The sequence below is a fragment of the Panthera pardus genome, unplaced genomic scaffold, assembly GCF_024362965.1.
Source record: "Panthera pardus isolate Hobbes unplaced genomic scaffold, ASM2436296v1 HiC_scaffold_7, whole genome shotgun sequence".
In the NCBI taxonomy this organism is placed as follows: Eukaryota; Metazoa; Chordata; class Mammalia; order Carnivora; family Felidae; genus Panthera; species Panthera pardus.
The window spans coordinates 37,845,251-37,858,537 of NW_026527002.1; the positions used below are offsets into that span (position 1 = coordinate 37,845,251).

Here is a 13,287-nt window from a genome sequence, read left to right on the forward strand (position 1 = left end):
TTAGAATTCTTACTTAGCAAAATGAACTTGTATGTGCCAGATGCAGTGCTGGGCACTTTGCCCCTGTAATCCCAAGAGCAACCCTATTAGGTAGGTATTATTATTTTACCATTCTACATGAGGAAACCACAGTGTGGAAAAGATAAATCCCAAGGATAGATAGCTCTCAAGTTGCAGAGCTAGGATTCAAACCCCAGTCCCTCTAGTCTGTCAGCCTCCAGATCTCAGACTCCTTACTCAATCACTCAGCCAATTAGTTCCACTCTTCCTCCAGGACTTCTCAACTTTTCCATTACCTTGCCCTAGAAATTGCTTCTCCCTTAGCTTTAAATTCTGTATTCTCTAAGTCTTGTTAAAATTTGTCCATATTTTCTCTCCTCCCACTTTCTACTTCCTTTCCCAATTCTAGCTACCGAAAGAAGGACTTGTGTTAGCCTGGTTTTGTTTTGTTTTGTTGTTTCATTTTTTGAATCTCCTCAGGAATATCAGGTTCCTATCAGAGGTGGCTGCCCAGGAGAACAGACACACTGATACCCTGTTTTAGGTGACATGAGGAGAATGAACCCCAGTGAAACTGAGCAGGGGACAGTGACAGTGAATAGAAGGAGTGGCTCTGTTGGACTCTGGTCCGTTTGTCTGTTCTTTTTAACCTAGAATTTCTCCAGAGAAGCTGCTGGCTGCCTAATACCTCTTCATTAATAAATTTAAGATCAAGTTACATTGCCAACATTGGGAAGTCATCTCTTAAAGCACTCCTCACACACATTTTCCCCTCCTTTTCCTCCCCTGTAGTATGACTGACTCCACACAAGGCAATCTAGTTAGATACTACTCATTTTCTCCAGGATACTGACAATTATTTACATTACTTAACAGGAGCAATAATGATACAAAAATGTCAGCACGATTTCCCTTATGTCCAGAAGTAGTTTATTTGTACCCAAATCCTACTGTTCTGGTATCATGAACTCCTCACTTCTAAGAAGCCAGACTGAGGCTGTTGACGAAACCCATAGTCTGCTCTGTTTACTTCCAAGGGTAAATATAAAGCTCTAAAACTTTTTTTCTAGTCATTAAAGAACAAAAGTTTGCGTCAGTGGTGGAATAGGAGAAAAAAATCAACAGGAACATCAAATCCAAAGAAACCTTTAAGGTACTGGTATTTTTTTTAATTGCCATCTATGTCTAACAACTCTTAATTTGGTTGCTAACTCTAAAAGCAGCACTAATGAGGTTGATGCTAAGTTTGCTAGTGGGTGTTCAACTTAAAAAGGAAATAGCTGGTTTTGTAGGTATCACCTCTATTTACACAATAAAGTTTATCTCCAAATGATGTCCCTTATAAAAATATATATTTACAATGAAACATATTGCTTCAAGCCTTAAGGTTTTATTTTATGACTTTTCTATAAAACACATAATAATGCCCAGTGTGCGTGTTTTATGCTTTACAGAGACACGGTAATCTCTGGCTGACTTTTTTTCAGACTTTTCTAAAAAGGAAAAATATGCAGGTACCAACAACTAAATTAACATTTAATTGCAAACTTTGAGAGAGATTGAAATTTTATTTTTTAGTATAACTTATTGTCAAATTGGATTCCATACAACACCCAGTGCTCATCCCAACAAAGATTGAAATTTTAAAAATAAAGCCTAACCATGAAAGTAGGAATCTATTTAACCAGTATACACTTTGTCAGTTCATTACTTGAAAGTTTCAAAATTGTACTTAAAATTTAGTTGCTTTTCTCAAGGTTCATTTAAAAAAAAAAAAAATACACCCTTCAGGTTTTTTGAACGTTTCACTAAATTACTATCAAGCAAGTAGAATAAAATATCAAGCTATTTATAAACACTTTGGCACAGATATCGATACTACATGCATAATCTTAAACCCAGAAAAACCATACAAACATCCTATAGACATAGAGCAAATTTAAATAATCTTCCACATAGTAAGTACAAAGTCCACATGTGAAGTGAACCTTGGTGTGTGTATGTGTGTATATATATATATATATATATATATATATCCTCATTTTTGTGAAAATCAAAATGGATTTAGTTGTGACGTGGATAGACACTGAGGATAATTGTAAACATCTGTAGAGGGTCAGTCTCATGTTAGAAAGTAAAGAGCCAGATGGCATTATGCTTAAATTCACCATGAAATGTTCATAATGGAATTAACCTTAAATACCTGGGCACATCCTTGTATGATGGAAGAGGAGTAGAGAGAAGAAAGAAAGGATGAGAAAATATGGTTGTATCTCTATCCAGTGCACGTCTACCTTTAAGTAACATTAGTGGAGTACTTCCTTTAAAGAGAAGATGTCAGACAATACTTTATGTTTTATTAATGGAAACCCCCACTTACCGTAGCTTCATTGCAAACCGTGCACTTAACCACATGCTGGTGAAGCTTGCCATCCAAGTTGATGAGAGACTGGCACACGCGGCAGTTAATTACTGGAATACCAGTGGCATCAGGACTGGCGATGGCTGTATATGGAGGGGGGAGTTCCGCTGGAAAGAGCATCAGTCACTGAATCAGGGCCAACGGTATTATGAAGGGTTTGAGCATATAAGCAATAGAAGTAAAGCAGAAACTATCAAAAATGTCCTTACTCTTGTATTTATGTTTATAAAGCTAGCCACCTTATCCTGGCTTCCGAGCGCAAACACACATGGGCCTACGTTGTGAAGTGGAAGAATTCTTAACTCCAATAAAATCCAAATCATGCTTGCCTCGGTCTATCCAAACGATCCAGTTTTCTTTTACTAACCTATACTCAACATACCCACTCTGTTCCCTCATAAGTCACAGAGCTTGTAATAGGAAAGGGATGATTCATGCCTAAAGTAAGAATCTTACAACGAATGATCTGATTACCAAGAAAGAGAAATAGTCAGTGAGAGAAAGGTTTTAAAATCACTTACACATACACATAAACTATGCAGTTACCATTCAGTGTTTATAAAGGGACCACTATACAACTGCTGGCCGTGACAAGAACAAAATAGTTTTGGTGGCAGTTTAAGGAGACACAAAAGTGAACCTAGGAAAACTGAACTTATCAACATGGAACAAAGCCAGTTGGAATGGAACACTGCTAATTTCAGACACAAAACAAAAATAAAAATACACTTAACATTTTTTTATCTCAAATTTTTAACGTTAAAAACGGGGCGCCTGGGTGGCTCAGTTAGTTGTGTCCAACTTCGGCTCAGGTCATGATCTCACGGTTGGTTCATGGGTTCAAGCCCTGCGTCAGGCTCTGTGCTAACAGTCCAGAGCCCGGAGCCTGTTTCAGATTCTGTGTCTCCCTCTCTCTCTGCCTCTCATCTGCTCACGCTCTGCCTCTCTCTCAAAAATATATAAACATTAAAAAAAAATTGTTTTAAATAAAAAAAAAATCTAGGAAATGCGCTTAAGTATTTATGGGTAAAAAATACATCCGGAACTTAGTTTAAATGCCCTAAGAAAAAAATGGGTTAATAGATGAAACAAGATTAGCAAAATGTTGATAATGAGTAAAAATATAGTAACATAGAAGGTCATTTTGTTCTATCTACTTTTGTGTGTGTTTGAAAATTCCCAGAATATGTGCACACACACACCACACACACACACACAGTTTAAGAGTCCTAAGATTGCCTGATTGGGTAAAGTGTAGTGGCCCAATTTCAGAACTATGCTCATCTACCAGAAGTATATATTTGTTGTAGAAATTTAAGAAAAAGCATCTAGATATACTACTCTGGAATGAGATTTCTAAAGGGACTGTCTAACCCCACTCTGTAGCTGCCTCAATTATAGGCATAGGAGACCCTTTTAAGGAAAGGTAGTATCTTAGGACATCTAGAAAGGCCTACACCTCAACACACGATTCATGTTTGAAGCCCCACTAAAGAGAACTGATATTTCGAGAGGCTTCTGTGATACTATAAAATACAACCGCAAAAGCTAATCATGAAAAGAGCCATTTTTGAAGTAGAGATTTCTATCCACTGAATTAGATTCTGAACTCTGTGGTATTTTTAAAGCATAGCACACTATGGTATGTTTAAAATCCACAAATCACCACCTGGCATCCTTGAGGTTTATCATATAGATCTTTTTTAACTAGCAAATGACTAGCAATAAGTGTTATTCATTTAAAGGATTCATAATAAGCTGAATTTCTGCAGCAGTCAAGGCTCTGAAAAGGGCCACTTTGAAATGACAATACGTTTCTGGGAGGCTTATGCCAGAACACCGCCAAATACTGAACTTGAAAAGAAGCTATAGATGTCTTACATTATAAAAATAGCTTTAAATCTTTGAAAGAATTTGAGGTTGGTCCAGAGTGACTTGTAAGGTATTAATCAAGAAAAAAAATGGGTTAAAGGAACAATGAGTCAAATATACACGTCGGAGCCCTTGCAATTTGCAGATTCTTTTATCAGCTTTCAATAAAGAAGATATTGTTCTGGGAAAATGAATACATACCTCACTAGAAATGCTAGACAAACTGCCTGGTGCTTAATAATAAATATTGTTTTTCATAATTATTAGCATTATTATTAAAAGCAATTTCCTCTCTTGCCTTTTTCTTGAGTTATAAAGTCACATGAAGCAGTTCTCCCATGATTCCCGGTCTCCATCTTATGCAGTATGACAGAAAAGAAATTCAAAGACAAGAAAATTTCACAGAGGAAACAAGTGTACTGAGGGTGAGGGAGGCGGCTGCACACTGCAGGGTACATAAAAGGCCAGCAAAGCCCATCTACTCCAATAGGGCAAAGGCTTCGCTCAAAGGAATCTAAAAATCCCAATAGGGGACCTTAAAAAAGCATTTAAAGTACATCACGGTCAACAAACCCCTGTGAATGTTTTCACTAAGATTTGTACTATGTAATTTTTAACCTGTTGAAAAAAGAAAGCTTCCAATTATGACAAAAATATGCTTGAATCTTTTGGAGGCTTGAAAAGTAGAAGGAGGGGAAAAGAAGAACAAGCGAGGATCAGAAATTTAAGATGGGAGAGGCTGTAAGCTCCATGAGGACAGAGGCATATCTGGCTTGTCCGGGACTGATTCACCAGCACCTGCACAGTGCCTGGTCTAGGATAGAAGCTCACTGAATATTCACTGTGCGGACGGATGGATGGATGGATGGATGGACGAGTGAATCACTGAAATTTATGAGATACATCTATTTCTCTTGGGAAAACAACACTAAGTATATTACTGCTGCTCTCCTTGAAGAGGACCTGGGGTGCTAACACATGAATAAGCTTCACTAAAAAAAAGGTCTCTTCTACACAGAATACCCTCCAAATCATATACTGACGGAGGTGAGGTAGTCAGGGGACATTGGCCTGGCCCACCAGCTAGATGGAATCAATCCAAGAGATCAAATAGAACGACAGATGCTGCAGCCTAATTGTTCCACAAAACAGTGCTTCCAGGCTTATTGTCTCAATCTTCTGTCCATGACCTCAGCCCTAAGCTGACAGAGATATGTCTTGTACTTTGGCCCCAAGAAAACCTTCACCTCCAACTCCATCTCCTTTTGTAAGGGACTTTTTTTAAATTTTTTTTAATGTTTATTTATTTCCGAGACAGAGAGAGACAGAGCATGAGTCGGGGAGGGGCAGAGAGAGAGGGAGACACAGAATCAGAAGCAGGCTCCAGGCTCTGAACTGTCAGCACAGAGCCTGGCATGGGGCTCGAACTCACAAACCGTGAAATCATGACCTGAGCCAAAGTTGGACACTTAACCGACTGAGCCACCCAGGCGCCCCAAGGGACTTTTAACTCCAGAGATAAATTCCACAGTTAGTAAACCCGCAGCAATTGGCAATGTAGATTGTTTGTCCTCTTTTCACTTTAAAAGTCAACAGATGACAACTATCATACCTATTTCAAATTTCTGCCCTGGATAAAAATCCACTGTAATCTCAGAACTCAGGATCATTAGATATTGAGAGTCACAAAAAGTCTTCATTGTGGAAGAGTCTTGTCACTTTTTTGCTTTTATTTATTTTTGAGAGAGAGAGAGAGAGAACACAGGCAGGGGAAGAGCAGAGAGAGAGAGAGGGAGACAGAATTCGAAGCAGCCTCCAGGCTTTGAGCTGTCAGCACAGAGTCCAATGTGGGGCTCGAACCCGCGAACTGGGAGATCATGACCTAAGCCGAAGTCAGACACTCAACCAACTAAGCCACCCAGGCACCCAGAAGAGTCTTGCTACTTAAACAACGGTCAGTTTCTCTATGGGGTTTGCCTAAGTGAAAAATCTTTTTTTTTCCCTTCCATGTGAGCAGTATTTGTTAGACCAGTAGTCCCCAATCCTGAAAACTCTCTCAAAGTTCCAGAGTTGTACCATGTTAGAAAATCAAGCAATATTAGGAATTACAGTGTCTAATTTCTTCATCTCATGGGAGAGAAAACTGCAGCCTAGAGATTCTAACTTTTGAATAGATTTTTATACAGCCTTCAGAAAAGTCAGGAGCGGACTTCTCTCCCAGAGGTTTCTCCAAGATAACAGTTGTCTCTTTCGCTCAATCATTTCATACAGGCAGAAAACGTAAGAACTACTGAGGATTCCGTAGAAACACCTAGACAAGAATCAGATCTGAGCCAAAGAGGAAGTAGAGAAGGAGAGGGAAGACAGGGAAAATAAAAAAAATAGGACAGAGTATGAAAAAGAATCCATTCATGATAATAAAAACTTCATAGAAAAACTGAGACTCTTAAGAGAGACAATATCAAAGAATATGGATCACAAGGCATATGTGAAACACTCCTGAAACACTCCAAAGGAACCATTATTACTCTGTAAACCCACCGGATGACCAAGAAAAATATAAAGGATCAAGCCTGGCTGGTTTTTTCCCCTCCTTAGGATCTTTGGGGAGAACATGCATCAGGGAGGGCGTGAGCCTGGCTGGTATTGGTTATCTCTGCTTCTCGGGTAAAATCTCTCCAGTCCAGTTCAGCACCCAGAAAGGGAAGACCAGCTTGTGTTCCTCCCCTCTGTGAAACCAAAGGAATAAAACTATTCCGGGAGACTCTTGGATTCTTGCAGAGCCATGGATCCATTCGGCTGAAGTCAGAATGGAAGGTAAATGTGCTACTTATTAGGTTACTGACTCTTTGCTCCAAATCTCCCCTTCTCTGCTTTGTCATGCTGGCACTGGAACTCTGCAAACCACAGCGTGGTTTTGCCAGCTGGCTGCAGGCTGTATTCTGTAAACAGGAGGCGATAAAGGAAGCCTGGATGGTTGGAGGAAGAAGGGACTTGCAGCCCTTTCCTCAGGGGCATGAAGTCTTTCTCCAGAGCTCAGAGGCATCAGCTCCAGCTGGTCCGTGTCTCTCAGAAGTCCTGTTTCATTTCTGCAGGACCCCGCCTCTAAATTATTACATCTTACTAATGCCAATCCCTCCCCTCTGTTCTCTCAGCCCTAGACTCTGTGGTAGGTATTTCCCGCGTTCGATACCCACTTGACACCTCGGAATAGTATTTTCACAACTTCATACCTAATTAACAATTAAAAATCCATACCTAATTATATTCTCTTCTGTGGTGTCTCTCTTCAGCTCCTAACTATTCATGCCAAGAATAATCCCAGGAAACTGACCCTCAAAAATGGGATTGAAGAAATGGTTTGGTCCTGCCTTGGGCTCGAAAGCAGTGTTGAGCTCCTCTACCAGTGGGACGCGGTATGATACTAATGGGTGGCTTGCAGTGGCATCCTGATGAATCAGATTATCCCCTGAAGATGACTGTGATGTTTGTGGCTCCTTCAGTTGACCATCATGGCCGTAACAACTCCTATATGGATTGTGATGTGGGATGGATTCCCCTGAATACATTGGGAGCCTTTATAGAAAGAAAACGAGCAGCTCAGGTCTTGAAACTCTCAGCTCAAGTCATGGTCGGAGCACTTCTATCGTAGCCCTGAAAGTATCACCTGTTTCTAATTGTCACAGGGCTTATACTGCTGGAAATCAAACACAAATTTAATTGTGTAGACTGCAAAATTAGAACACCACATGAATTCACAGCCTTACCAAGCTGTCACGTGAAAGCTGGGGCATTGACTGCAAAGGAGTGGACCTCGGAAACACGGAATGGGCCATCTGGTTGTCGCCAAACAGAGCTGAGAATATGAATCCCTGAGTTACTGCGAGCCTCCCTGGTGAGTGGAAAGCAACTCTTCCTCCGAGTCTGAAGAGATGAGCCTTCCTTGACAGGAACACTGCCCCAACCTCCCCTGAAGTAGTTGTCTCACAAGTGGACAGTCATTCTCCTGAAGATGCATTCTCATCTGTTGTTGTCTCAAGACACGTAACGAAGCTCAGATCTCAACATGTTCCAGGAGGTACAAGTAGAAAGCGTGACTCAGGAAGAAGCAGCCTATATACATCAAGAGACTTGCAAGGTTTTGAAAATATATACTGCCAGAAACTTGGAGAATATGTGTGGGGGGAAATCCTAAGGGTGTTAAACCAAAGAGGATGGAATATAACACTGAGCTGAGCCAAATTTAATCATACGGGTGTGCTCGTCAGATGTTCTGGGTTCCATGTTTGTTTTAAGGCTGCAAGTAGCTCTCTATCAGTTTACTTGTCTGTTGGTGAGACTTGGCCTTACCTTTCATGGCACTGTGATGTCAGAACATCCCTAGCATGGCGCAGGAGAAGAATCAAAAGCTTAGGGAGCTAGGAAGTTGGGGTGAATTTATCATAAAAAATGTGCATGCCCACACCTACCACATCAGTTTGCTTATTTTCTAAGTCGAACTGCTCCTCCGGGGAAATCCTAGTGTTGTGACTGCGGACGTGTGATAGGAAGCCCCGCTATAAGTTGTGATGCCAGACAAAGTCAAGAGGCCTTCAGCAATACCCAGGAGAAAAGTAGCAGCCAGTCAGGCACTCTACAGTGGGTTCCCAGAAGTTAGTGAGCATTCAGTGGGTCACAAGCATCCATTATGCACCAGGCACAGTGCTAGGTGCCCGTCGGGGACACCATGGGGAATGAGACAGGTTCCAGAGGTCAAAGAGCTCATGTTCTTAACATGGAAAAAGGCAGTGAAACTGAAGTACAACTTGGTGCGGTAAACGCTCTGAGAAGGATGTGCGCGGGGGCTTCTCGAGCACAGAAGAAGGCATCTAAATCTGACTAAGGCAGAGCGAGGGTCAGGGGTGCAGGGTGGGCAGAGGGGAGAGGAGGGTAGCAGTGGACTCACTCTAGCACAATTTAGCTTTCCTCCAATACTGCAACCTTTCTCTATCCTGTTACCGTTAACCCCTCCCTCCGCAGCAGCTCTAGAACAGCCACACGTTATTGAGTGTGGTTGTAGTATCAGCTTGGAACCAAGATCAATCTGCATCCTAATGCCTCCAGCATTGCTTGTAAGAGTTTATGTGGTGCCCGCAGCAGGCCCCAGGCAACGACAAACCAGGCCTTCTTCTACAGCAGCTGATGATGTGTACTGAATTCCACTACGAGCTATTAATCTGTCGTTTTCCTCTCCCTCCGTGGTCTCAGGCGTTCGGGCTGTATCAGAACACTGCCTCCTAACTGGAGGTGCTGGCAAGAAGTGCCCAGTGACCTGCCAATGACCAATTCCTGGACGACAAAAGCTTTTTGCCCTGATTTCTCTGTTTCTCTTAAGGCAATATTCCTGCCTCATTCTATTAATGCATCTCATCTGTGGTACTAGTGCTCTCTTCAAGTATTGACAGTGAATAAGCCACATTTGCTTCCTCCACTTGATCAACTACAGTGTCTGTGCTGACTTGGATTTCAAAAAATGCGATTTGGGGGCGCCTGGGTGGCTCAGTTGGTTAAGCATCCGACTTCAGCTCAGGTCACGATCTCACGGTTCGTGAGTTCAAGGCCCGCGTCAGGCTCTGGGCTGATGGCTCAGAGCCTGGAGCCTGCTTCCGATTCTGTGTCTCCCTCTCTCTCTGCCCCTCCCCTGTTCGTGCTCTGTCTCTCTCTGTCCCCAAAATAAATAAACGTTAAAAAAAATTTTGAAAAAAAAAATGCGATTTGTTTCCTGACCTGATTCATTCTCCGTAAATCTACGCAAAAAATCAGACACATATTTGGAGTGAAATGAACCTCCTAAAACCAGTACTTATTTTTTAAGCATATACTAAGTGTATAAAGATATTTAGTGAATAAGTCCCTTAAATTCTAGTGTTCAGATATCTTTACCCCATGGGTTAACTAAATTTCATTTCAAAATACAGAGATTGCTAACAAAAGCCAGAAGTTAATCCAGGAGAGAAAGTTCCTCATTATAGCCAATAGAGGGTATGGCCACTGTATATCACAGCAATCTTCCCATAATGGAATGGAGAGTTTCCTCATTTCTCTCCTAGCTGCATGGTCTTCCAGTCTGTGGCTCTCCCATGCTTGTTTCTGTGGTGGTTTTACAACATGCCTGCATTCAGGCATGTCTAATAGTTTTAGTAATAACCTACATCTTCATTTAGGACTCGTAGCAAATACAAACACCCTTTCGTTGAGCATGGCAAAGTATTCTGTACAGAGAACCAACAGAACAGGATCCCTGAATTCTGTAAATCTGAAAAGGGTTTTCTTAGAAATTTTTGAAATAGTTTTGTATTAATTGGTAGAATTCATACAGCTCAGTAGATATCAGTGTTTTTTAGGGAAACATCCTATGGCCTGAGAGTAATAACAACTTGGGTGTTTATGAAAGTCTTCTCACCTTAAATCTACTCACTATTCTCACCCTGTGTTTCTTTTCTTCTGGACTGTGAATCTTAGCACTTTATTCTCTAACACTATAAGATTTCATCTTATAACATACCTTCCCCCAAATTCTCCCTCTGTAGAAACCACATGTTCAAATGTTGAACAATTAGAAACTTTCTTATACACTGTTTTAAAATCCCTATTATGAATCTACCAAGGTTAAATATTTCAGCTTGGAAGAAGAAGGATTTTGCCATTACCTTTAGAAATAGATGCTTTGATAGAATGCCCTAACCGTCATGTGGCACATACAAACACATTCTACAGAATAATATATTGCACGTTAGTTGGACTTCCAATGCTTAAAAGAGCTATGTAATACTCTTTAATATAATATCTTTCCAATTTTCAGAGAGTAATAGAGTAGGAACTTAAGTGAAAGAGGGACATTGGAAGTAAAAGAGTGAGATAAGATAACCACCTATATTTCAAAGTTATAGATCTATTCTCGTAGGTGTATCCAGATTGCTTACCAAGAACAACTGTGTCATAGAATAGAAAAGCAAAAGGAAATATACTAAACCACGCCTTCTCATTTAGGAAACTGAGGCACAGAGATGTCAAATAACTATGCTCAGGTCAGCAGCTAGCCACTAGCAGAAAGAACTCAAGCATCAAGTCCCACAGGCTAAACCATACCTGGTAGTGAGATCATCTCTTAGATTATAAAGGGATTTAGATATCCAGTGCTTGAGAAACTGACATGAAGGCCAGGAAGAGAAGCCATGCTTTCCATTCCTTTGTCACATTGTTTTTATTCTTACGGGGGGAAAAAAAATTCACTTTACGACAGCAATCAGGAAAAGGAAAGAATCTGGAAAAGTGCCAAAGCAACACAAACGCTAATACATTCCCCCCACCCCCAAAAGTAGAGAAGTCCTCTCAAAAGAACAGAAAACAACAGGAAGAATGTATTCCCTCTTAAGAGCTATTAGAGGGATATCCCTCCCAGTGTATACAACATCTCCTCATCCTTACAAAACTGAAACACAAAACAGCTGAGCACAAAACTATATCCAATGTTGCCTGCTTTTCCCCATTTGGATCACTTCCCAGATAGTTGCTTATTGCCCTCAAAGATAGTTAATGAACATCCATCTGGCTAACTCGCCTCTCTAACATCTGTATTCGTCTGGCTAACATCTGTATCCATCTGCCAATCTTTCAAGATTTTAACAGAATGTTATACCCTAAACATTTGACATTCCTGAAAACCATATGCAAAGTCCTTGGAAATGAATGGGAAATTCACAGCATCACCTCTCACCACAGTGATGTGTTATCATACAGATGATAAATAATTGCTGAATGAAATTTACTCTCTAGCCCTGATGTGTCCTCATATCCCAGACTTGCTCATCCACTGCCTACTCGACACCCCCAACTGAGTGAGGAGTGAAGGTATTTCAAACTCAATGCTTCTAAAACAGAGTATTGAGGGGCACCCGGGGGGCTCAGTCAGTGGAGCATCAGATTCTGGATTTTGGCCCAGGTCACGATCTCATGGTCATAGAATCGAGCCCCGCCTTGGGTTCTGCCACAGGGCTCTGCGCTGAAAGCTTAGAGCCTGCTTCGGATTCTCTCTTCCTCTCTCTCTCTCTGCCCCTCCCCCACTTGTGTGTGTACACTCGCTCTCTCTCTCTCAAAATAAACATTTTTAAAATATAAAATAAAATAAAACAGAATATGGATTTCCACTGTCCTTCCCCCTGCCCCCACATACACAACTTCTTCTCCTGTTTGTCTACCTTAGATAAAAGCAGAGTTTCCTAGTTGCTTGGGTCAGTTTTGGAGATTTGTGATTCCTTTTCTTCCACTGACTCAGTCCGTTGGCAAGTCCTGCTGCTCTATGTTTAAATATGCCCTGAATCCAACCACGTCTCACTGCTTCCTTCCGCCACGTCCACCCTGGTTCAGACCTCTTACCTAGCCCACATGAACAGCCTCCTGATTAGTGCCATGTCTTATTCAGTGTCTTATTTTCCCCCCAGTAATCCACTCCCCACATCCCAACCACGATGATTTTCTTTCTTTTTTTGATGCTTATTTTTGAGACACAGTGTGAGTGGGGAAGGGGCAGAGAGAGATAGGGACAGAGGATCCAAAGCGGGCTCCGTGCTGACAGCAGCAAGCCCGACGTGGGGCTTGACCTCATGAAATACAAGATCATGACCTGAGCCAAAGTTGGATGCTCAATTGACAGCCACTCAGATGCCCCGATTTTCTTAAAAAGTAAAGCATTTCACGTTTCTCCTTTGCTCCAACCCCTCCACGGTTTGCCATTACCCTCGGAATGCAACCATATCTCTGACGGTGACCTACAAACCCTCCTTGTCTTCCCTGGCCCAGTCCCCTAATCCCTTCCGCCACACTTCCCCTTAGACACCACGCTGTAACCCACCGCCCTCCTTGTTTTCAAACAGCATGTTTCAACTTGCACACTTCTCCCCTGTCTTCCAATGGTTGATTTCAGCTAATTTTTCAGGTCTCTGAGCAACTGTCTT

General features: G+C 41.4%; 1 protein-coding gene across 5 annotated transcripts in view; it reads right to left on the reverse strand.

Annotated features, from left to right (window-relative positions):
• Positions 1 to 13,287, reverse strand: part of PIP4P2 (phosphatidylinositol-4,5-bisphosphate 4-phosphatase 2) — an 85,372-nt gene that overhangs the window by 30,367 nt on the left and 41,718 nt on the right. For all 5 annotated transcript variants that reach the window (XM_019453431.2, XM_019453428.2, XM_019453429.2 and 2 more), the window contains one exon: positions 2,381 to 2,529. In XM_019453431.2, the coding sequence (XP_019308976.1) occupies positions 2,381 to 2,529 (149 nt within the window). The remainder of the gene's footprint in view (positions 1 to 2,380; positions 2,530 to 13,287) is intronic.